Source organism: Topomyia yanbarensis, chromosome 2, assembly GCF_030247195.1.
Source record: "Topomyia yanbarensis strain Yona2022 chromosome 2, ASM3024719v1, whole genome shotgun sequence".
NCBI lineage: Eukaryota > Metazoa > Arthropoda > Insecta > Diptera > Culicidae > Topomyia > Topomyia yanbarensis.
Genome location: NC_080671.1, coordinates 57,311,452 through 57,338,947, shown reverse-complemented (window position 1 = coordinate 57,338,947; position 27,496 = coordinate 57,311,452). Strand labels below are relative to the sequence as shown.

At 39.8% G+C, this 27,496-nt stretch overlaps 1 protein-coding gene across 1 annotated transcript; it reads right to left on the bottom strand.

Annotated features, from left to right (window-relative positions):
* Positions 1-6,130: 6,130 nt before the first annotated feature.
* On the bottom strand, positions 6,131-26,434 carry LOC131685683 (uncharacterized). The gene is made up of 5 exons (XM_058969565.1): positions 25,991-26,434; positions 25,226-25,907; positions 23,778-25,154; positions 21,700-23,496; positions 6,131-9,343 (listed from the first exon to the last, which is right to left on the bottom strand). The coding sequence occupies exons 1-4, from the start codon at positions 26,039-26,041 to the stop codon at positions 21,713-21,715; spliced, it is 3,894 nt and encodes a 1,297-aa protein (XP_058825548.1). The 5' UTR covers positions 26,042-26,434; the 3' UTR covers positions 6,131-9,343; positions 21,700-21,712.
* Between the last annotated feature and the right edge of the window lie 1,062 nt (positions 26,435-27,496).

Sequence of the window (27,496 nt, the reverse complement as noted above, 5' to 3'; positions counted from 1 at the left end):
GCCATTCAGTCCTCAGCACGGAGAAATACTTCGATTCGAGCACTTCTGTTCTCAGTCGCCTCTTACTACATGGGATCTGGAACCCAGTGGATTAATTCTTGGTTGAGATACTTCAAACCGCCGGATGCCCCCGCCTCTAGGCTGATTTTGTTAGCAGAAAGATAATAGACTGTTGTCAACCTCCTAGTGGACCACAGCCCTCAACACTGTCTCAGTGACGAGAAAAGAATGCGATGACTAAGGTTTTGGGAACTACGTAAGTAGTTCTTGGTAAGTTGCTACGGTGTAAATCAATGCCACGAAGTATTTTTTTTTTTTTTTTTTTACAATGGAGAAGACCTTTATGTCCTAGCCCAGTACACGTGCTAACGGTAGGGTCCAATCTACCACACGGGGTGCACTGGGGGCGTGTCGGACTCGAATGGTGACCAGCCATTAATACCGACTAAACTCCATTGGGCTCCGCCATCATTCCTCCCAGGAACTACCTCTCGGTATTACTTCTGGGGGGATGGCTGTACTAAATGTACTCATTCACTCTCACTCACGCGATCATACATCCTGTATGAGGCTTACTTGGGTGCTCTCTCAATCACACTTTGATTCACTCTCAAACACTCCCACATGAGGCTGACTTTTGTGCTCACCTTTTACGTTCCATGCGAGGCTGACTTGTGTGCTCACCTTACTCATTCCTTGCTAGGCTTACTTTTGTGCTCGCCCTACCCATACATGTGAGGCTGACTTGGGTGCTCACCCTATCACCTGATTCACTCTCAATCGTGCCACTCTATTGTACCTTTGTCACTCCCTCTGGCATCCCATGTGGGACATTTTCCTTAGGCCCCACTTCTGACATACCATGCGAGGCTGACTTTTGTGCTCACCTTTTTCATTCCTTGCTAGGCTGACTTTTGTGCTAGCCTCTACCAACCTGTGAGGCTGACTTTTATGCTCACCCTTAACATGCAGTGTGAGACTGACTTGGATGCTCACCCTTTCACTCCTCTGCCACGCCATGAGGCATCGATAGCTTAGTTCCAACATACTACGCTACGACCCTCCCGTCTTGGCATGAGGCAGTCCACTTATACGCCTATACACTCACTCTTCTGTCTTGCTTCGGGGTGGCTGGGTTTACCCCTTACGCGGTTGCCATTCGCTGCGCCAACCTACCTCGGCATGAACAGACCATTCACTCTCTTATTTTGCGCTTGGCCTTTTTCGCTCCAGCTAACCAATCACTAGTTAGCCGTGCCCGCCGTCTGTTGCTCGGTTCGCCAGATTACCTGTAGCCTACTGGCAATCTGGATGGTAGCAGCCGAGACTGCGTTCCACTTCTCCACCGTTTGACACATCCGCTGGATAAGGGTATCCGGGGTTGTGTCCCAGCCACAGACGTCAAGCATTACTCTTCTTTCGACGTCGAACCGATGACATACGAACAGTATGTGTTCGGCAGTTTCATCTACACCTGGGCAGTCCGGGCAGACTGGGACCTCCGCGTGTCCGAACCTGTGGAGGTACTGACGGAAACAGCCATGGCCTGACAGGAATTGTGTCAGGTGGAAGTGAACTTCCCCATGGGGTCTTCCCACCCAGCTCGATATGCTAGGTATCAGCCGGTGGGTCCACCTACCTTTCGAGGAGTTGTCCCACTCACGCTGCCATCTGGTGACCGAGGTCACCCTGGTGCGCTCGCGGGCTCCCCTATTTCCACGTAGCTCAAAGCACTCCTCATCTTCCCGAATGACCAGCCCGACTGGCATCATGCTCGCTATCACGCAGGATGCATCGTGTGATACCGTGCGGTAGGCAGATATCACTCTGAGGCACATCACGCGGTAGGTGCTCTCCAGTTTCTGTAGGTAACTGGTTACCCTCAGTGCTCTTGACCATGACGGGCCGCCGTACCTGAGGATAGATACGGCAACGCCTGCCAGTAACTTACGTCTACTGGCGCACACCTTTGAGCTGTTGGACATCATTCTCGATAGTGCCGCAACAGCAGTCGACGCTCTCTTGCACGTATAGTCGACATGGCTGCCGAAGGTCAGCTTGTCGTCTATAATGACTCCGAGAGACTTCAGACTTCGCTGTGAAGTGATCGCGACTTCTCCCACATGGATAACTGCATGTTGTGCAGACTTGCGGTTGTTGACGATAACTACCTCCGTCTTATGATGAGCGAGCTCCAGGCCTCTCGCGCTCATCCATTCCTCCACCGTGCTAATCGCGTGTTCTGCGGTTAGTTCTACCTCAGGAATTGACTCCCCGTAGACCTCCAAGGTTACGTCGTCGGCAAAGCCGACGATCTTGACCCCAGGAGGGAACTTCAGTCTCAGAACCCCGTCATACATGAGGTTCCATAGCACCGGGCCTAGGATCGAGCCCTGCGGGACTCCGGCGGTAATCGGAACCCTTTTCTGACCGGCATCGGTCTCGTAACTTTCCAGGATCCGGTACAGACCCACCGGTAGGCTAAGCCGGTGTAACGAGAGCGCGATGGCATCCCAGCTTGCGCTGTTGAATGCGTTCTTCACGTCAAGTGTCACTAACGCACAGTATCGAATACCTCGCCTTTTTCGTTGGATCGCTATCTCGGCAGTATTTATCACTGAGTTGAGAGCGTCCACTGTGGACTTACCCTTCCGAAAGCCAAACTGGTTGCTTGACAGACCGTCCGTACCTTCCGCGTACGGGGTGAGCCTGTTGAGGATGATCCTCTCAAGCAGTTTGCCAGTCGTGTCTATCAGGCAGATTGGTCTGTACGCCGATGGGTCGTCTGGCGGCTTCCCGGGCTTCGGCAACAGCACCAGTTTCTGCCTTTTCCATCTATCGGGGAAACGGCACTCGTCAAGACATCTCTGCATAGCTAGCCTGAACATGTTCGGGTTCGCTATGATCGCTGCCTTGAGAGCGTTGTTCGGAACTCCATCCGGCCCTGGAGCTTTGTTCATTGCTAGGGATTTAGCCACTGCGAGTAGTTCTTCGTTCGTCACTGGAGCCACCATTTCGACCGTGCCCGCACTGTCTCGTAGTGCAGGTGGCCAGGGGCTTGTGGCTCGAGACGGGAAGAGTACTTCGATAATCGTTGCCAACCGGTCCGGAGACCGTTCTGGGGGTGAGGAGCCCCCTTTGGTCTTGGCCATCACAATCCGGTAGGCGTCACCCCACGGATTCGCGTTGGCACTCTCACACAGGTTGTCGAAACACACTCTCTTGCTGCTTTTAATAGCCTTGTTACGGGCTAATTTCGCAGCTCGAAACACTTCACGGCGGTTCTCTCTTGCATCCTCGGTGCGAGCTCTTTGCATCCTACGTCTAGCTCTGAGGCAGGCTGACCGTAGAGCTGCAATCTCGGCACTCCACCAGTATACCGGGCATCTACCGTTTCTTGGCAGTGTTTTTCTCGGCATAGTGGCGTCGCACGCGCGTGATAGAACAGCTACCAGCGCATCCCCGCTTAGACTGTCGGTGTTGGCCTCCAGTCCCAGGGCCGCGGTGAAAGCTTCGCTGTCGAAGTGATTGGACTTCCACCCGCGTACCTGACAGGGATCTCCCGCCCTCGGATGCTGCACACCATAGTTGATCTTAAAGCGGATTGCTAAATGATCACTATGGGTGTAGCCTTCGTCTACCCTCCATTCCATGCCTGGAGCCAGACTCGGGCTGGCAAAGGTCAAATCAATCCACGCCTCCACTCCGTTTCTACGGAATGTACTAGCGGAGCCATCATTAGCTAGCACAGTATCGAGTTTCGCAAACGCTTCCTTTAGCGCTTGACCCCTGCTATTTGTACAGCGGCTGCCCCACTCCACTGCCCAAGCGTTGAAGTCTCCCGCTATTACTACCGGTTTCCGGCCCACGAGGTCCGACGAGAGCCTGTCGATCATCTGGTAGAACTGTTCTATTGGCCACCTTGGTGGGGCGTAGCAGCTGCAATAGAACACACCATTGATCTTGGCAATCGCCACACCCTCGGCGGAGGGGTGTATTACCTCTTGAACCGGGAACCTTCCCGTTGTACAGATTGCCACCATTCCAGACCCGTCCGACACCCAATTGCCGTTGCCGGCAGGGATGCTGTACGGGTCTGATAATAGGGCGACATCTGTCATCGACTCCGAGACCGACTGCCACAGCAGCTGTTGGGCTGCTGCACAATGGTTAAGATTTAGCTGTGTGACTCTCACGGCTTCTTCTTATTTAACTCGCCGAAGGGACACGAAGGTCCGCCCATAGCATGTTTATGGGCTTGCTTCTTAGAGGTGCAGATAAGGCACTTATATGCCTTAGTGCACCCCCGCTCTTTATGCCCCTCCTCGCCGCATCGACGACATAGCTTACTCCTGTCTAGGCCTTTGCATTCGTAAGCTTTATGGCCGGATTCTAGGCACCGATAGCACCTGTCCACTGAAGGCGGCTGGGGTATACTAATAGGGCATACCGACCAGCCGATCTTCAGCTTCCCTTTCTCGGTTACCTTTTTGGCATCCGCATTGAGTAGCCTGAGGTAGGCTACTTGGGTGCCAGAGGGTCCGTCCCTCAATCGCACAGAGGCCCGCTCGATTGTGACGCCGCAGTGCTCCTTGACGGCTGCGACGACGTCTTCTGCGGTCGCGAACTCGTCCAAGTGCTTGCACTGGAGAGTTGTTTCCGCACCTAGCGACCTGATTTGGGCGCCCTCGCCAAGGACCTCTTGAGCCAAGGCCTTATATATTGCACTTGATTGTGCGCTTCGCTTCAGCACCAGGAGCATCTCTCCCGTGTTGGTGCGTCTTACGCTACGCACATCCTGCCCAAGGGCCGAGAGGCTTTCGGCCGCCTTCATCGATTTAAGGACATCGGCGTATTTGTCCTTGTCGGTTTTTAACCACAAGGCTTCGCCTCTGTCCTTGGCCTTCCTCGCAGGCCGCGGTACCTCCGGTTTCGGTGCCGGCTTTTTCTTGGTAACCAGCGTCCAGGGGTTTGAGCCCCCCTGCCCCGGTCGTGTCGGGTTGCTGGTACCATCGCTCTCCACAGCGAGGTCACTCTCGCCCTCGCTTACCTCACCCAGGCGGCGTTTGACCTTGACGGTTGAACGCCGAGTGGTGTCGGTTTTGGCACCCTCTCCTGGCGACTTCCTAGGGCGCTTCGCATTCGATGCCGTCTTGCGATTGCCCTTTCCCTTTCCCTTCGAGGGGAACTCGGTCGCCGCTCCGATCGACGTGGCTGCTGCGTAGAAGGTAAAGGCCACTGTCTGTGAACCTCTATTAACCTTCTCTCTTTCCTCCCTATTGGAGGCCACTGTCTGGGTTTCTCTGTCGGGCCTCTCCCGACATTCCACCCTCTCAACATATGCCTGCTGTTCCTGTCTTGCGACACGAACAGCTTTCCGGAGCTCCAGAAGGCTCAACTTCAACTCCTTGGCTATGTTCTGCTTTGCGCTAGCGAAGTCGATTATAGCATCGAGTTGCTTCGCTACTTTGCGCATCGCAGCTATTGGCCCCTCCGATGCATTGGTAGGGGTATTGCCTACCGCTGCTGGGGGGTCACTGGTGCTTTCGAGTGCAGCACTCATCGTTCCACTACTCTCCCCACGGGGGGGAGACCTCGCCAAACCACCTCTTGCGAAGGGATTTGGCACCTCCGTCTGTTTATTTTTATTTTTATTTGCCTCCATGTATAGTCCCACGAGTAGCGCGAGAAATATATGTCCGCCACGCCAGAGCTCCGCATTAGCGTGGTAAGGGACGCTTACTGTGGGGGTTGCCCAGGTACCCCACAGGCTCCGTTAACGATCGAGCATCTTTTTCACCCCCTCGATCACTCATCCCTCGGCACGGGTCGCTTCACGCCTTGGAATTGGGGTTATGCCCTACCTTGTTTTACGTGGTGATCTCGGCCCGGATCATCACAACCATCCTCCTTTACCAGGGCTTTGGACCTGTAGCTCTGGATCTCAATAGTTCCATGTACGTATGTTATTACAGACATGCTACTATTGGGATCCGTCATTCGCTAGCGGAGTGCCACGAAGTATGACAGTATCTATATGCTCCACTTATCTGGGATAACTAAATTCTGTGATATCGCAATTCACGTTATTCGATTATGGCTGTCATCTAAAGTTATTTTCGAAGCGAAATTTTACTTCATCAATTTATTTTAAATATTGTTTTTTGAATATAATCACTTTTATCAACATCCACGTGCTTGAAAATGTAATCCAAACTAAACTACTTCCCTTTCAGTAATCGCACATTCATAGTTATGTGTTCCGGTAGACAACTCATCTTGAAATCGTAAATTACACTTAAATCTAATGTTTAACTTAAATTAAACTGAAGTACGGACACTCATCACTCGAACGAAAATATTGAACCTCAATAAAATAACAAGTCTTTTGTGAATGAAACATGACAATGCGAGTAGAGAAAAAGATTTTTTTAAATCAGTTTTGTTTGAAATCTAGCGTCTTAAAGATGCTTCGAGGGTTTTGATTTTGTCTGATACACCAGTATTGCTTGTTTTTGTAGTTACACTATTATTCAAATATTTGAAATTACTTGGCAAATGATTAATACCAACTCCCATTATGCGTAAAACACATTGCCGATAGCAATTTACCATTCATATATTTGCCAAAAACAAAACCTTTTGATAGAGAATTTAAACAGTGACAGCAATTTTTCTGTGCAATAAGCGGAAAATTTAAAAAATGTCATCTGCTAGTAATAGATTTAACAATGCGAAGCAGTGCTATTATTTAAAATGTGACATTAGTATTTGATTTTGTGTCCGAAAAGTAGTTAAATGTTTTCTACGTTCCGCATGCAGTATCTGTTCCAATAGATTCCGTATCGGTTTCGAATATTTATGTTTAGTATGCGATTTGTAAACGTGTTCTTTTTTAGCATCAATGCCTACCGATGTGAACTCCTTCGACGTCAATCAAAGTATCAATTTTATTACCATCGTCAGTTGAGAAAAACAAAAATCAATTATGAGCAATGCTGATGTTGTGATGTAACTTATGTGGTTGGCTCTATTCATCCTAATCATTTCAATGCATCAATTATAGTGGTACCACCTGCTAAGCGCTTCGACTTGACTCCAACTTTAATTTCAATACAAAATTTCGATAATTTACATTTTTCATCCTTGAATAACACAAATGACCTGAAAACGGTGAAATGCTCGTGTTTGAGTGCAATAAAAACTTGAATCGAGTGCCCCAATTATCACGCTACCATTTGAGCCAATGCATTGAACTAAGAGGGCAGACTCTGTTCTAACCAACGGCGTCAAATGGGTAGGGTGATAATAGAAACAGGACCAAAATAGGCTCATTACCCTATATTGAAAGCTCTCTATCGTTTTCACTTCAATCGGTAGGCATGTTTTTAAATAGGGGAACTGCGTCGAAGACGGACACTGTGGGTAAGAGGGGCAAATTGCGTTTCTCACAAAATGAAAAATTCAGTTGAATGGTTGACACTATATGATTTTTATACTGAAATTATCTAATACGTGAATTATTAGATGTTTAAATAAAGCAATATTTTCTCGAGGGTACGCTAACGGATATAATTTTATGATACCATTTAAACCTGAAAGCTGTTGATCTCGGAAAACATTTTTAGGTTCACATGATGTACTGGGTACTTAACACTACTGTTGAAATAAACAGAAATTTAAATGAGTCTAATGAAAGGTAATGAGGTAATGAAAGGACACATTTTTGACGGTTATGCAAAACAAAATGCCGTCAAATTGCATACCCTTGGGCTATTTTTCATTATCGCTAGGTTGTGATGTACCGACAGAAAACAAAAGGTCTGTTCCAGTACCAGAAGAAACTGGAAGTACTCCGGAGAAAATCGTTCCTGTACTCTCTTCTTCTCTTTTTTCTACTTCTGGTAGCAAACCGGAATAAAAAGGAGCAAAGATTTTTTGCTCCTGTTTACTCCGGAGTGACTTCCGTGTACTGGAACAAACCTAAAATTTATTGATCGAGAAGCGTCTCACTCTGCCTTGTCCTATATTCATCATTGCCAATGCCGTACGTCCATCTCACCCATGCCAGGTGTCCGTCTTTGTCATACCTGTTTTGAAATGACGGTTTTGTGCCTATTTTTCACAACCATTTTAAACATCTTTCGGTTTGATTTTTTTAGTATCAGTTACTATATTGATGGAATACGATCTCTCGGTTAGCGTGCAATTTGCGAGCAATGCATCTACCGATGAGTCGAATTTGCTATTTAACCTTAAAGTGTCCGTCATGGACACAGTTCCCCTCCGTGATTTTGATGGATTCCACAAAAAATCACATCTGTACGAGCGCTGTAAAAAGGACATGTGCCAAGTCATTCCAACGAGATTCTTTCAAGCGATACTTCAAATGTGCCAATAAGTGAGGACTATCATATGTGTTGCTTGACAACAAAGAGAAAGCTCACGTACATTTTTGCTGACTGCCAATATTCCATATCAAACCTACACATACATATTCTAGGCACTACCCTAGAATCAGGGGAAGGGGTGAGAGTTACGGCGTCTTAACTGGAGTTTACAAAAATAAATCTGAAACATGCCTGCCTAAATCCTATCTACCATTTCCTTTATATGTTTAGGAGAATGCTAAATGTAAATATCCTTTGACTTCTCGTCATTACTCTAAATAGGCAAGTGTTATGGTTTGCTTAGCTTAAATTACATACCGTTTATATTATTGACTTATCGTTTAAATTTGGTATTACTGGTATTATGTTATATCTGTGCTTGTATTTCGTAGATATATTAAAATAGTCGAATGTACCGAACGGAAAAAAATTAACGCTGATTGAGCACGGCTACGTCAGATGTAAAATAAAATCAGTTTAAAACGTATCACAAACCATGGGAAATCAAATAATCCTGAGAGCAGCGTTTCTTGTATAGAGGTAAAACATTTGTTTTTGTTACTTTAGGAATAGGGATAAAATTTTAAAATCGTTAGTACGAACGTCGAAACTTATCGAATCTAGTTCATATTCTCCTTGCAATAAAACACTTGATTCTGTCTACCAACAGGCTCGCCACTCTAGTGGCTATCTATCTATCCCAACGATCACTAACAAAACCAAGCGATACAACATTTCACTGAAAATAATGGTACGTTTGTTTTGACAGAGTCGATTCGGACGAACTAATCATGCGAAAGTAAATTCAACGGAAAACCCTGTCGGAAGTCTAATTTTCTCTACTACAACATTATTATTCATGAGATCACTCAACTGATGTGGATTTTTCGTACTTCTCCTAGTTCTTTCAGCTCATCACAGTTGTATTGTAGCTATGCCCGTTTCGCTTATTTCTGGAATGGGAATTGTTCGAAAAATTTGTATTTAATAGCATATCACTGACGAAACCAATAGCAATCGAACAACTAAAAGAACGAATACTATTAAATGTAAAATATTGCATGTAGTTTGAATTTGAAGTTTCAGAGATAAGTTCAGTAACGTGTTTTTAAATGATCTTTCGTGTGATCCCCTGCACCTGCTGGTGAATCCAGTAAGTGTAACTGAACAAAAACAGTTAAACAATTACGTCCGAAGGTTGGAGATAGTGAGGCACTTCATGTTCACCGGATTAAGCCAATCCGGCGTTTACAACATCCTCCTTATTCCTTCCAGCCTAGTTCTGGCCGCCCGACAGTGCTGAGCGACCTTAAAGTACAATAGAAACTGACGAGGAAAATCAAGGGCAAATGCCAAACTATGTCTACTTTGTGGACGACAGCACGACTTTTACGTAACAACAAATTCCCGCCTTCTACATTGAGGGAATACTCAGAGGAATCGGTAAACCGCTTCGCAACATAAATCTGCCCCGATTACGTTCTGCATAACTTCACTTTTGATCCTGCTACATATGGTATACACGTTATTGACGAGCTAGCTTCTCCATTTACACTAGAGGAACTCGAATATGCCCTTGCTTCAGCGAACAAAACATCCGCTGGGTTGTACAAAATAAAGCTTGTAGTTTTAACAAAGTTACCAGTAGGGATTAAAGAAATGTTATTGGAAATGTTCAACGCCTTTGTTCGAGAAAATGTTTGTCTAGAAGAATGGAGGCAGGTTAAAGTGGTGTGCGTTTTAAAACCAGAAAAAGATTGGTAGGTAATGTCAGAGACATAATCGAGGTGAAGTAGAATACACTTAGGCTGATAATTCGAATGCTGTAATTTTTACTATCTCTTGCATGGTTGCATTAAGCTCAGCTATATGAATATATATATATATATATATATATATATATATATATATATATATATATATATATATATATATATATATATATATATATATATATATATATATATATATATATATATATATATATATATATATATATATATATATATATATATATATATATATATATATATATATATATATATATATATATATATATATATATATATATATATATATATATATATATATATATATATATATATAATATATATGCATTACCTACGCGTACATCACTTGCGATGCGTTTATGCAAATGAAATTTCGGCCCTACCTCGAAACTTGCAAACGTCGCCCGAGACACATGTGCGTCAAAATTCAATTTAAAGCAGTTTCCAAGTTTCCAGTGGGTAATTATTTTTCAAATGGATAGTACTACCTTTACTACTCACATTATTTCATTACACATATGTGTAGTGGGATCAAAAGACATTCGTCTAGCTGCTTTATTTTAGAAATAGCATGGCATGTACAAATGAAATAAATTAAAGGCCAAATCGGATAACAAATACTATTTGGACTCACTGGAAGTTAAACTCACTCCAAAGTTTCTTCGCAATAACCCTGTAATGGTCACGTATGATAATAACCGACAACAAATGTAGTACCAGGATATTACTTTTAACGGAGCATTTCGGTTGTATACCATTCCCCCGAAAGCCATTTCCCAGAAAGCCATTTCCCAGAATTCCCTTCCCCAGAATGTACCATTCCCCAGAAAGACATTTCCCAGAATGTACCAATCCCTAGAAAACCATTATCCAGAATGCCCCATTCCCCAGAAAGTCATTCCCCAGAAAAGTTATGGTTTTCATTCATTATTTGTGGTTAAACCGAAGGTTTACGCATACCTAATTAAAGGAACTTATGCGGTGTTAAGCTGCTGAGGATGTGCCGTCGAATGCGGCGGCCTCTCGCAAGCAAACCTGTTATCCTCTCGTATAGCCGGTTTACTCGAACATAGAACTTGGTTCCTTCTTTCAAACATGAGCAGTTCTTTGAACTTGTACGCCATGCAACTCTTGCACGCAAACTTGTGATCTTTTCGTCTGCCCGGTTTATTCAAACATATATGTTGATTCCTTCTTTGGAGCTTTGTTTGTATCCATATTAAAATCGAAATGAATGCATATTTTGACAAATGGTTTCGTGGGTTTTTAGAGCATTTATCTTTCTTTTGTATTGGGAATGTTTCGTACACAAATGTACGATTCACCCGATTGCTCGGTTTATTCAAATAGGTTGCACTAAATACATTCGAAAGTATTTTCATACGTTACGCCAAATGGTTCTTATACCACAGAGTTACAGACATAATACTGTTTCGTACGCAAATGTACGATTCACCCGATTGCTCGGTTTACTCAAATAGGTTGCACTAAATACATTCGAAAGTATTTTCATACGTTAGGGGAGACTGAGGAGACGATCCCCGGGGAGACTTGATCCCATCATTGTAACTCAAAGGCGGATCAGAATACATTAATCGAATATACTATAAAGTTGCGTAGTTTTATCTAAACATAAATTTCATTAACACAGAAAAAAGAAATTGGACTTTTGTGTAACCGATTTTTTACCGATTTAAAAAAAAGTCTCAGAAGAACTGAAGAAGATTTATTTTTCAAATTTTCAAAATTTTATAGCATTGATAAAATCACCCACTACATACTCTACTTTTGCATACAGAATTACAGAAGAATGTCAATTATATGAATACGTTATGATTGAGCTGATTCTTTTGTTCAACTATATTTTTACTAAAGTTTGCTGAAATAGATGCTATGGGTTCACTTGATCCCTTCAAATTCGTGGAGATTTGATCCCCTTCGCCATACTTCATACACACCACTGAAAATAACCAAATTCACACCAGAACAATTGAAGTCATTGTTGTCATAAAAACGTTATTAATCCACCTAACAGTGTGATGAGACATTTCTTATAACTCTTATCACTCTCTTCGGATATTATATCGTTTGAGAACATTTAGAACTTGATGCTTCGCGATGTTTTTGATAACACATACTACATGGGATAGTGGCAGGACTCAGAGAATCACTCAAATCAGCATAGGACAACATCAGTGCTAGAAATCTCAAACCAAATCAATGGGAAGGCGAAAAAATGGCCCATAAAATAGACATACAAACGAATTATTGCTAATGCTCTGTTAATAAAATATCTAAATTCCTCAATCAATGCATTGTGGTGGGAAAACTGATTTTTCTAAAGGGGTTATGTATATTGTACTGAACCAAAAAAAAATCGATTTGTTTTAATCGATTTAAAGTTTATACTTTACTCAAATTTCCAACGCGACTGAGAATTAAGAAATCAACGCTTTTTCTTGAAAAAACCCACCATTCAAAGAAAATCAACAGTGCATATTTTTAGACTTGGTTTTATTTCCTATTTAAGAACTATTGTGTTTTTTACATCCTAGATTGCATGATTCAGTGATCGAAACCCAAAACTTCATGAAGTATTTGAAATTATTAAATTAAAATTTGTGTTTGCTATTGAAATTGACAAAATGATTGTATATATAGTATATAGTCACTTTGGCGATTGTTTACTTTTTTGGTCCCACCTATCAGCATTGAAGTATCGCCCTTACGTTTTTTTACAATACCAATTTTACAATTGGTGGGGGTTTGGTGAAAATCGATCTTAATGTCTAAACGGCATAATTCCGAAACCGTAATTTTTGAAATTTTAAAATTATGCAGAATTAATTTTTCAGAAAATAGTAACAAGCAAAAAAGTACCAAAGTCCAAAAAAATCAATTTTTGTCAAACGTAATTTTTTCGAGTTTACATCAAATCTCAATGTTTCATGCATTATAATGTCATTTGGCATCAAAAATACAAATTTGATTTTGAAAATTTTTCATTTCAGTTTATATTGGAATTTGCTGTGTGATTGCACTCTTCAACTCGTAACTCCGGATCCGGAAGTCCAATCAATAAAAAAAAATCAATTACAGCCGATGGGAAGATTGTACCTTTCATTTGAGACTAACTTTGTGCAAATCGATCCAGCCATCTCTGATTAACAGAGGTCATATTTTTTTCCACATACACACATACTCACACATACATACAGACATGCATACACACACAGACATTTTCCGATCTCGACGAACTGAGTCGATTAGCATATGACACTCGGCCCTCCCGGTCGGGATTAGATCGACGAATTTTAGAGTGAATGAGAAAGGCAAAAACATTTTTAGCAAATGTTGAAATTTATGCATTTTTTGGTGAGCAGTTCTATGTTTCATAGACATTAAATCAATTTTAACTTCGCTTCCTATTAAATAAAGACCCTTATTACAGTACATCTCTACAAAAACGAGATCAATTTGAAAATAAATCTGAGGATTATGATTGATTACAGAACTCTGGAATTTTCTATTGGAATGTTTTCAGGCAGAAATTTGATATTGATGCTATTAGATAACTGTGAAATCAAGACCAAGAGATCAGTTACATATCAGGACCCCATTCCGACAATTTATCAAAAGTGCTCATGATGTTTACAACAACAGGTTATCAATCTACGGATCAGATAATTGTTATTGTAATATTGAATTAAATCAGTCTGCATCAATAAATTTTCAACTTCAATCCAATATTTTTTTTGGGTGTGGTGGAGGGGGGAGGGGGGTTGTATGGTGTTAAACCCCAAAACCTTCTCTTGGCTACGCCGTTGCTTGGAGTTATTTATTTCGCTTTTCATTTTCCGATATGTTTCAGATCGATCCGATGGTTATAAGTTGGAAAAATTACAGTCAGAAGGTTCGCACAAATGAACATTTTTGTACTGATAAGTTATCAAGTTCCTTCCAGACAACTTGGAAGTGTTCGGTGATTATTTCTAGCGGTTGTAGATAGTAAAATGAAATACAAAATTCGTTTTATCGAAATAATGTTTGGCTTATTTCAATGGATTATTACTATATTGAACAATAAATAGGCGACAAAGAGTAATCAACAAACAACAAGCCATAACTTTTAAAGTATTCAAAATAGATATTTGAAGTCTTCAGTAAAGTTATTCGCAAAAGTAAGAGCTACAAATTTGCTGAAGGCATCATTTCGATATAATCACTTCCAAAAAAATTTGTGAAAATATCTCACTCATAGGGGGATTAATCAGCAAAAGCACAATACCAAAAGAAAGGGCATATTGCCTCCATTAAATTCTCCGAAGATACTATTGACCTAAAATAAGCCGTTTTGTCGTTAATAATAGATTACATGTTTTTGGTCATATTTCTGGCTATGGGAAATGATAAAAATCTTTCGTCCGCATTTAATGTTAAATATCTCTTTTGATAATAGTCCGATTTCAACAATCTATAGCTTGTTCGAAAGGTATTCGTTAAAGCTGTCTAAAAACATATAAATTGTTAATCTATATTGTCAATTTCGGCAGATAATTCAAAAAAACTGCAAAAAACGCCATTTTTGCGCATTCAAACATTCATATCTTGGAAACTAAACATCAGAATCAAAAACAAATTAATAGCGTTCATACTGTTTTTTAGTTCTTTCATTTAAAATTGGTTTGGATAAGATCGGTTCAGCCATTGCTGAGAAACACGAATGAGAATTTGTCCGTTACATACACACACACACACACAGACACACACACACAGACATTGTCCCAAATCGTCGAGCTGAGTCGATTGGTATATAAGACTCGGCCCTCCGGGCCTCGGAAAAAATCTTGAAAGTTTGAGCGAATTCTATACATTTCTTTTATAAGAAATGTAAAAATGTCAAAAATGAATGCTTCATCGTAAGGAAACATAACTGTAATTGATTACTACAGTATACGTAGCAACCATTCATCCCACATTTGACGTTCCTCAACCATAATAAAAACAGCTTTCAAATAATTGCACGGAGAATTAGGGAATTCGTAAAAAAATCAGGTGAGAGATGCGTAATATGTAGTAACAAAAATAACAATATCTAATCATAACAACTTAATCAATACTACAATCCATTTATAAAATTGAATGGGGTAATGTACCCGTTTTTGCCCTATTAAGAAGGGTACCACATTATTACTACAATAAATTTATTATTTCAGCTTCTTTGATTTGTTAATAAGGTCCATTTTCTTTATTTCGATTATAGAGGTTTTAGCGTTAAGGTCATTCGCCTCTTATTAAGAGCCAATATAATAACAAAATTGTCTTGAGAATGGTGAAAATCTTCTGTTTGAGCGCAGCAAAATCTCTAATCGAGTACCCCCATTATCGCAATACCATTTGAGTCAATGCGTTGAGCAAAGATGGCAGACGCTGCTCTAACCAAAGGCTTCAGATGGGTAGGATGATAGTAGAAACAGGGCAAAAATAGGCTTATTACCCTACATGCTCTTTTAAACACGTTTTCATAAAGGAATCAAGTGTCCCCAAGTTAGGGATCGAGTCTCCACTAATCTAAGAATTTTCCATTTTTTGTTGTTTTCCAGAAATGCTCATAGCTCATGTCCAGTGTAATATTTACATGCAATTTTTTTATAATTATTAGTCATCCCTAGAAACAATATAAAACTACAAAAAAATACATAGTTTTTAATCATTCCACGGAGTTGGACTGAAAATAAAAAAGGGGATCAAGTCTCCTCAGTCTCCCCTACGCCAAATGGTTCTTATACCACAGAGTTACAGACATAATACTCGACAACAATTATTCGTCAATGTTAGCGATCATTTTGAATTGAATATATTATTAGTTGGGACTGTTATCGCATTTGCGATCATGGCGCCACTGACATATGCGCAAGTATACGGTGGATATACCAATTGCTCCTGGGCCTGAGGGTTGACTAATTTGTAAATGAGTGGTTGGAACCGTGTATAAAAGGTGTAGCTAGTGTTTTGGCCGAATTGGAGCAACGATATTTTTGCGAGGAGCCGCCGCTTTCGACGGCTTATCCGTACCAGCTTAACATCGTGCATCATGCATCAGTTCCTGACTTAGGTAATGTACAAAGTATTCGTTTCGCCACACAACCTTACGTACATAACACTGTTACATTCTTTTGGATCCTAGGAAGGGGGCTACCGCTTTCTATGGTTGTTGTTAAATCGCACTGAAAAACACCTGTGCTGAATTTTGCGATTTGTCCTATATATATATATATATATATATATATATATATATATATATATTATATATATATATATATATATATATATATATATATATATATATATATATATATATATATATATATATATATATATATATATATATATAAATATATATATATATAATATATATATATATATATATATATATATATATATATATATATATATATATAATATATATATATATATATATATATATATATATATATATATATATATATATATATATATATATATATATATATATATATATATATATATATATATATATATATATATATATATATATATATATTATATATATATATATATATATATATATATATATATATATATATATATATATATATATATATATATATATATATATATATATATATATATATATATATATATATATATATATATATATATATATATATATATATATATATATATATATATATATATATATATATATATATATATATATATATATATATATATATATATATATATATATATATATATATATATATATATATATATATATATAATATATATATATATATATATATATATATATATATATATATATATATATATATATATATATATATATATATATATATATATATATATATATATATATATATATATATATATATATATATATATATATATATATAATATATATATATATATATATATATATATATATATATATATATATATATATATATATATATATATATATATATATATATATATATATATATATATATATATATATATATATATATATATATATATATATATATATGTTTATATTATTAAAAGAAAAGTAAACATATTGCTAATATCTAATGCTGCTACCAGTGCATTTTTCGAGGGGAACAATATGGGCAACATACTGAAAAAATGTTTTGATTTTCATCAAAAAAAATTCCCACTTCAAAAAAATGTCTGGGAAATGCTTATATCTGTGGAATGAATTTATGAGCATTGGTTCATTCTGGATATGGTTTTCTGGAGAATAGTTCTTTCTGGAGAAAACACTTCGGTATTTTAGCTTCTGTGGAATGATTTTTCGGGAAAGTCAGCTATTCTTTATTTAAACTCGGAATAAATAATGTCATCCTAACTTCCGGTTTCAACACAATGCAAATCATTTCAAATGTGACCGAATCGAAGAATGTCGTTCGATGGAAGTGGGAACGAGTAGTACGTTTGAAAAGATCAAATCAATAAAAAAGTTGAACTTTTCTGGGGAATGACTTTCTGGGAGATGGTGCATTCTGGGGTATGGCATTCTGGGGAATGGTACATTCTGGGAAATGGCTTTCTGGGGAATGATTTTCGGGGAAATAGTATACAATCGAGCATTTCACTTGTAGAGCAGTGAAATTCGCAAACAAAATAAGTAAAATGAAAATCCCGTTTAATTCAGCTATTCTTTATTTAAATTCGGAATAAATAATGTCATCCTATCTTCCGGTTTCAACCCAATGCAAATCTTTTCAAATTTAACCGAATCGAAGAATGTCGTTCGATGGAAGTGGGAACGAGTCTAGGGGCAGATCACTCTAAGAATGTATAACAAATTTGCATCAAATTAGAAAAATGCATTTAATTTCCATTTTTGCACCAACTTTGCACTCCCTCGCAGAAAAGTTTGCTTAACAAACGTCCTACGCTGATACAAGTTGTTCGACGTTTTTTGGAGTGTAGGGCTAGTTTTTTCGTAGGGTTTTGACGTCTTGCACGCAACGCAAAATACATTAAGAATTTCTATTTTGATGGAAATAAATGCATTTAATTTCGCTGATTTTTGAAAATGCATCACAACTGATCTGCCTCTTGGAACGAGTAGTACGTTTGAAAAGATCAAATCAATAAAAAAAGTTAAACTTTTCTGGGGAATGACTTTCTGGGAGATGGTGTATTCTGGGGTATGGAATTCTTGGGAATGGTACATTCTGGGAAATGACTTTCTGGGGAATAGTATATTCTGGGGGATGATTTTCTGGGGAGTGGAATTCTGGGAAATGGCTTTCTGGGGAATGATTTTCGGGGGAATAGTATACAATCGAATAAAAAAGAAAGCTTTTCTGGGGAATGACTTTCTGGGAAATGGTGCATTCTGGAGGATTGAATTCTGGGGAATGGGTCGGGTTCTATCCGCAACCGCTGTCAGTTCATTCACTTCGATAGGTTGACGGATTGGAGCCTGTCTCAGTTTCGTTTTGAGCGAGAGTGGCATTAGTGAAGATCGGTTAGGATCTGTGGTCATATGCTGACAGGAAAGGGGGACAAACGATGCGCGCGTGGTACTGCTAATGTATCCGTCTTGCAGAGTGAATCTTTTGGTACAGTTATTGGTTATTTTGGGTAGCTCAAAATTATTTCTTGGTTTTCTTTTGTAGGTTCGGTTTGTATACAACCCACGATTAATATATTTTCTCAATAAATAGTTATTCGGAAATCCACCCCAATAAGACTTTTATCTAACTAGTATCGATGATCACGAGTTAATGCGTACTGGAAATTCACCGCGTCAGTTTTTATGAATTTTTGTTCGATATTATTGTTCGTATGCGTTTATTTCACATACAATCCGATATGGACAATAGGAAATACTTTCCTTGATTTATAACATCTCGAGCTGTCATAACTCTTTGTGTGTACCAGGGATACCAGGTATCTTTTTCAAATGTCTCCACATTTTATAGAAAATGTCTTCATTTGTCTTCAACGACCAGGAGTCTGAATCGGTTATTGATTTTGAGCCAGAATTCTGCCAGAAGTCTGCAAGACATCAAAATAAATTTGTCTTCAAAATGAAAAACTCGTATTCACAACATTTCAAATGTCTTCAAAATGAACAAATCTTCAAATCTGGCATCTCTGGTCTGTACAACGTGCGTGTTACCACTCGGTAGTTCTCAACCCAATAAATATATCGTAGAGAAGGAATAGCGAGATTTGTCTGAATACTGTCGCAATAAATAGTGATCCGGCCCTTTATGCAGATAAGATTAGCTTTTCTAGGCAATACTCCCACGGTCGGCTGTGTAGAGTTCAAATTACTTTTGTTTAGAAAACATAGGATACTCTCAGTAGTCGGCTACTCAGAGTTTAAAAGAAACCAAAAACTAAATAAGATCTTTTCTTTTTCGAATAATCGTGTACTCGAAAATCAACTAAACTACTACCTAATAAATCATGCTTTACAGGTCGCATCGCTTGCTTGGAGCGAGTCCTAGACCTTATGCCCTTCCAAACCACCAACTCCGCGAGACCTACGGAAGAGTCTGATGAGTCGTCTACCTTCCGTTAAGTAGGTGGAACATCAACACTTCCCGTCTACCTTATCCTTTATCCTTCCCCGTGCACGATGGAGATAGGGGCGACCGGCAATGATGGCTATCATGTTGTTGAGGTTTTAAAATGGGTCGGATTGGTATGAATTCCTACATACCACATCCTAGGCAACTCTTATTAGATAATCAGCAGTCAAACATGACGAAATCAGTGCGCAATCCGCCAAAATCATCGTCACAACGTAACACAATATCTAGGTACTAAAGAATAATATTTTAAGAGCTTCGGTTTCTTAAAAATAATGAAAATATAGGTCCACATTTTATCAATGTCCCCGTTTTATCAACCTAAAATTCACCAAGGGGCTAATCAAAACAAGTCTTCACTGTATTGGTAAACAAACTCATCTAAATTCATATATATATTTAGGTAGTTGCCGTTATGCTCAAACATTTGAGCTACAGTAACTTTCCCTAGCACGATGAACTTTCCCTCGCACGATGAACATTATTGTCAACATACAATCAAAATACATAATACATTCAGGAAAGGATATACTAAAAGAACTCAATTACTACATGTACCTATGCCAAACGACCGTTATGCTAAATTACTGTTTTCCTTAAAATAAAAATATTTATACGGAAAGACCTTCAGCAGTAGCTCGGATCGAAATTATGCCGAATTACCTGACTCCTCGCACAGTCTTCAATTATGTGTTGCCCTGTAGTTAAAAAAATGGCAAATAACCTCCAGTGTGATCACTTCTCAAAATTATGCCAAATGCCCCTTATGTCAAATTTTCGTTGTGCCAAATGTCTGGTATGCCAAATGACCCTCACTTTATGCAAAATTAGAAATTATGCTAAATGACCGTTATTCTGGAGATAAAATAAAATATGCCAAATGTCCGTTATGCTAAATGACCTTCAGTGTGATCAATTCTCAAAATCATGCCAAATGACCATAAGCCAAATTATCTGTAATGTCAAATGTCCGTTATGCTAAATGGCCTTAGGCCAAATGACCTTAAGCTAAATTACTTTATGCCATTTAACCCAGACCCGAATTTATGTCTCTGTAGTATCGGAAAATTAGATTATAAATTCAGCTCTGTTTTACGAAGGTCTTTACAAAGTACCTGTAATGCTATAATATGAGTAAGCAAAAGGATTTACTATGATCTCAGGGTCAGATATTTACAATTATTCGATAAAATACAAATGGCATAAATTCATCCAAAGGCATAGAATAACCGTTTATGAAAATCCAGCGCAATGGAACACTGAATGGATCTAGATTCTTTTTCAGCCAGCAATACGTACCACTTATGCTGTTTTCGGTTTTAGAATCGAGTCGCCCTAGGTTCGCTCTAATGTTTACAGTTTCCATATAAAAGTGACAGGTCCGAGCGAACCTAGAGCAACTCTGATTTAAAAACGAAATCAGCATTACACAGCAACGGGAAAATCTGTCCAAAAGCGGAATGCAAAGATATATGCGAGATACCCACAACAGTGCCGTTATGCACAGATTTGTCCAATATTCTATGGGGTTTGGAACAATTACGCGTATAACAGCATAACAGCTGAAACCTCCGTTGCCACATTAGGTAAACGGCTACGGCTACGTTCGAAATCTTCTTTAAAACTTAAAAAATATTCAAGATCTATTTAGAACTGGGACCGGACAGGCCAATTGTAGATTTTTAACTACGGCATCATAAAAAAAACTAACAAAGCAGCCTCTATTGTACATGGATCATTTTCCAAAAACATCTTTCAAAAATGTGAAAATATCTACAAAACTGGCTTCTTTCGTGTCTATAAAAATGTTAGAGCTCCATCAGAATCGCTACGTCACTTCCCAATATTATACGCCTGTTATGTATTGTGCATTCACTCTCAAGAAATCAATTCGATACCTACCTTCGAATGTCATCTACGCCGTAAACGTCACTCCACTAGTGGTATTCCGTCTGGGATGCAAAGCTCCACCGCCAGTCCCGTTCGCACCAGCAGTCACTCCCAAACGACCATACATACTGCTACTCATACTGGCACTACCGGCACTGTTTCTTTGCTGTTGCTGCTGCTGGTACAGCCGCCGATACTCGGCAAACATTTGTCGTGCCTGATTCAGGACCCGCACAACATTGTGCTTTCTCACCATCTTATCGAAATGCATCGCCATTTCATTATAATCCATTCCAGTTTTCATTACGTAGTCTCGATGCTGTAGCAAAATCGTCAAGCATAGGAACATCATAAACGGGTTACCACCGCCGAATTCGTGCGGTGGAGGAAGAACTCCGGCAACTTTGATCGAACTATAACATTCAGGAGCGACAGTATTTGATGGTATGTTGACTGAGGGCTGTTGGATGACGAGATCAATCTTAGAAGCCTCTGATGCTTCCTCGAATGAATTGCTGGAGCATGTCATGTTAGATGTTTCTGGAATGTTTAGCGTAGATTCTAGAGGCGATTTTGCGTTAATTTTAATCGGCTCAATGGAATTGGCATCGTAGAATGGATTGTTTGGATTAAATTTGAAATTGACTGCTAGGGAACGCTCCAGTGAATCGTCTGAATCAGAATCCGGTAGAATAATCGAATTACGATTTGAATTACTATTGGACTGATCGCCATTTCGTCGGACTAATCGAATCGGGGTTATGGATTTTTTCCCCATCGCTGTTTCGACTATGATTTCACCATCGTACTCCAGTTCTGAGTGTTCGTCTGGTGTGGTGGCTGTTTGTTCTACCATCGTCGTCGGTGCCCGCACCTGCGACGGCTCGCCGCCCGTAGATAGAGGACTCTCGCACTGATGAAGTGGATTCTCCCATACAAACACATCAGCGTTGGCACTTGAAGTGCTAATTCTTTTGCTGGTGTCAACATCGACCTCAGCAACCGCTCTGGTCTTCTGGCGGTACCGCACCACATCTGCATTTGCCAGTTCCTTCAAAGGGCATATATTATCTGCGGATTGTATGTCCATAGTATCAACTGAGCCATTCTGATCCAGCATTCGATAACTGATTTGGTTAGGTTGAGCGCAACTAGTAATTGATTCCCCACTTTCTGGTGGAGTATCTAGTTCAATACAACCGCTTAACGTGTAAAAGCGCTGCTGATTGTGAAAATCAGTCCCGAACACGTGACGATCCAGATTTTCCAATTCAAGCCTCAGCTCTCGGGTCATTGAAGTTGTCATTGGAAAGTATTCCTGAGAGTCATCTGGACTGCTACCTCCTTGGCCTTTTCCTTCCTCGTCATTCTGAATTACATCTGTCTCGTTTAACGGTTGCGGAACCGGAGACACCGATACAGAGCTGTCATCCACTATAAAGCTACTGTTATCACTAGATCGAGAAATGGCCGCCACCCCCATGCTGGATGAATCAGAATCATCGAGCGATGATTTGGTAAGTTTAATAAGTGGTTTTGGTTTTAGCTCATCATACTCGATTGTTTCTGTCGAATCGTCATCGATGGTAATCGAAGAGCCCGTTGTAAGAGTTGTATTGCTGCCCGTCGAATCTAATGACGATGATGGTAGTTTTTTCGTGTTTAATCTGTCGCTTAAGCGACTTCGGTTCATTGCTGCGAAGCTAAGGAATTCGTTGAAATTTTTTACCAGTCTAGGCTTTCGATCTTCTTCGCCCGCATCAGTTGGATTGACATCAGCGTCCGGCTGATCCCGTGAAGCAAAAATGCCTGTAGAAAGAAAAGTAAAAAAATAATTGTTTTCATTAATCAACACAAATCATTATTTATTATTCGAACTAACTCATAACACGAATCATTTCTGAAAAACAGAAACAAACAATTTGAGTACATTTTTCCCAGTATTTTTGTGTGTATTGGTATTGCCGTTATACGCATAACGGTCCCATATTCTATTTGATCCCTTACCCACATGGGTCGATTATGCGTGGAACGGCAGTGTCGTCGGAGCAGCAATAATGAAGAAAACCACATTGAACTAATTAACCTACCTTTTTTGCTCGCTGCCAATTTATCTTTCAAATCTTTGAAGTGACCTCCACCAGTAGCGCTGAAATTTTTTCGTTGACTACTAAGCTGCCGTGCTATTAGGTTTCCTGTTCCAGCGGAAAACAAACTCTTACTTCGACTAACGGGAGAATTTCGAATTCCGCTTCCGACGCTTGTTTGACGTGAGGGAGAAGGATGCTGGATTTCACTAGACTGTTTACTATTATCTTTCAATAACGGTTCTTCTCTTACTGTCACCGCATTATTCGCTAAACTGGAACTAACAGATGGTGTACTAACTTCGACAGGTTCAACAGGTGTTGTTGTCTCCGGTGAACTGTCCAGGAATGGATTTTTACCCACTGTAGTCTCAGGTTCTGTATGTTGCGGAGAGCGGAAAACATTGTCTTCATCACCATCTTCATCAGCGCTTTCATTCTCACCCAGTCCTTGATCTCCATTGCCCTCCTGAATGTCATCATCCCCTACGCTACGAAACACCCTTCGCTGTTTGACCAATGCACTTTTTGCCTCATCCAGACTTTGATGCTCTTTTGTCACAACTTTGCTGGAGTACAGGTGGCCACGCGAAATATTTTCGTCCAGACTCAAATTTAGTCGTTTCGTAGCATCAAGCTTAGCAGATGCACCTTGAATGCTGATTGGGTTGGTGCAGGAAATTAACGAAAGGGCAGAACTTTGACGCCTGAGGGCACACACCTTGGTGTATGGATTTTCGCGTGGCGTTCTAAGTGTAACTTTAGAAGGGCTCTTAGGCTGTGGCTCTTCCGAAGGAACAGGTGTGAATTCTTTTTCAAATAAAGCCAACTCTCCCTTAGGTGCCATGGCTGGAAGTGAACTCCACAAAACTTCCAACATTCGTAACGAGTCGTCAAAAGCAAATTCTCGCTTCATTTCCAACAGCAGCCATCGATAACAGAACAGCAGATCATCTGCTTGATGCATTTTCAAATAAGCGAAAAAATCGGGATCGTAATATTGGAGTGCCTCCGAAAGGTGATTGAACTTCAGAGTCATTGCAATCCCGTCCAACATAAAATTGCAGCTCATTCTGGTCATGACGGCGCAAAAACAGATGTACGCCTGTGCTTCGTCGGCCATAGTAACCAACAATGGTGAAGCAATATCCGACATTCCCTGGCAGTAGCTCACAGCTGGATGATTCAACGCATAGGTGGTGAGAACGTTGAAAAGTGATGCAATGTTTTGATTATCATCACTGCCAGCGTAAAAAGGATGCAGTCGATCAGTTCGGAGAACGTCTTTTCGCACCATACCAGTCACATAAGCCAGTTCACCTGCGATGTTGCCCTGTTGAACCGCGGTTCGCCACACATCACGTAATTTGTAGTATTCACCTTGAAGTGTACAGAAGTGAATGTAATTATTTATTCAAGCGTAAAGAACATTTGTATTTCATAGTACTCACCTGATTTCCTTTTCATATAATCCATCCGTTCTCTGCCAGTCATTCCATCAGGATACACATTTAGTATATGCTTCCAAATAACTCTTCGCAAACTAGGATCGATCCCTCCCAGATATATAACCTTTCGAAGCTGCTCAGGTTCAACAATCTGTCCAACCGAATCGCAAAACGTCCTAAACTCCGCATCCGACAGCGGAGGTCGAAGTGTCTGCGTCATCAACGGATCCTCAGCTAAATTCAACGCCCGTTGAACCAACGAGAAGGTTTTCTCCATGTGATTCATGATTAACCCGGGTAATCTGTTTTGAACGTATTTTTGTCCTGCTCCGATGGATTGTTGCAACGACGCTAGCTCCCGAGTAATTCCTCCGGTATTTCCGGAACCGTCCCATTCCAAGGTTTCCGAAAATGGTTTGATGTCCACTCTTAGATAAAGACATGGTTCGCTCTTTGTAGCAATTGACGTATTGTGCGCTCGAAGAAATGCCGCGTCCAAATCCCAATCAGAAAGAACTACCAGATAATTCTCTTGCCCATTGGAATCTGGTGTCTTACAACTAATGCCGAAGTCAGTCTTCAAATCGAATGCTTTCGCTAGAATCGAGTACAATACTTCTAGACTTGTAATCTGCGGATCTACGCTAAACTTGCGAGTCTCTGGCGGGACATTTTTTTCACATTTCTGATTTAAAAAAATAGCAATTGCAGAATTGAAATAGTATTAATTTCAGTAACTATTATTTGAAAATAAAATTTAATCCCTACCTTCACTTTAACCCGTACTGCCTCTCTATTATATCCGTAAACTCCAGACATTGTTTTCGTGTCACATCAAGTTTCCAGAATGGGTTACGATAAACCTTCTGCCTGACCTCGCTGCAATAGTTTCACTTCTGATACCTTCTTTGTGTGAAAATCTAAACCGACGGGCTGTTTCTCGAAATCATGAGCCCAACAAATTGAGCGACACCGACTGACCACTGAAAAGCAGTCATTCCAGAACCATTCAATATTTCTTGCGAACCATTTTTCACTTCGGTGAAGCAAAGCACATTTTACTCAGAACTGTGGCATAGAATGCTAGTAGCTAGATAACATTGAAAAATTTATTTAATTTACTTTAGACAAACTGCTGAGAAACGTCCTCCTACAATATTTTTGCACTTTCATATTTTTCATTTTGATTTACATACTAAATTTGACAGCGGGGTTATATTATACAAAGGGCCAATGCCGTCAATAATGCTCATATCTCGACCGAGTTCCGAAAACGTCGTATCTACACTGAGAAAAAAGTTAAGGTATTTATGACCCGACTTTTCTGGTTGCTTCAACTATTCAACAAAATAGTAGTAATGACCATGAGATCGACGATACTAAACTTCTGTATCGTCTGTAATACTAGAAAAAATGATTACAGCTTGACTATGCTTCTAGTATTTATGACGTTTCGAATATAGTTACTGTAACAATATTTACTATCTGAAAAATAACAATGGAATAGTATAACTCACCTTATATGGTGATTCAGACTATTTCAATGTCAGTTTTGAGATGACAATTATTATTGAAGTGACTATGTAAAAGTAAAAATGAAAATACGAAATTGCTAGATATAACCAGTATTAATGTCATGATTACTTTTCGTTTGATTGTTCTCTTTACAATATTGTAATAAGTCACGAAGATAAATTATATAATAGTTATGGGAATGCAAATGTTATAATAACTAAATAAATTGTTTATGTGAACGTGACTCTTTTCGAAAGCACCATTGGGATATAGTGTTTTTCAGCCCACTATGCTTTGTATTACTACTGACTATGCATCTTGTTAATATTTGCGTTTTAATTTTCGTATTTCTACATGACGCCGCCATTACAGAGAAAAGATTCATGCGTGACATACGTGCGCAGTGTGGTTTCAAAATATTAGATTTTTCGCGGACTAATTGGGTCAATATTACATAAGGTAAGTAAATACTTTAGAATTCTTTTAATAGAGAAATCTGGATGCTTCAAAATATTTTTTATTTAGATGTTCTGTGGATTTAGAGTGATGGCCGAGAAAGATGAAGCTGAGGGTCATAATCGCTGATTTACTTGAGGACCCTCAATACTTGATCGGTAATAAATAGTTGGTACTTAGATATGTACACCATTTAGCTTTATTCGAAGTGAGTGATAGTGGACTAAAACCTGCGATTCACAAGGCAGAACAAAACGCTCACCCTCATATACACATTCAACAAATTGGCAACATGCAATTGAT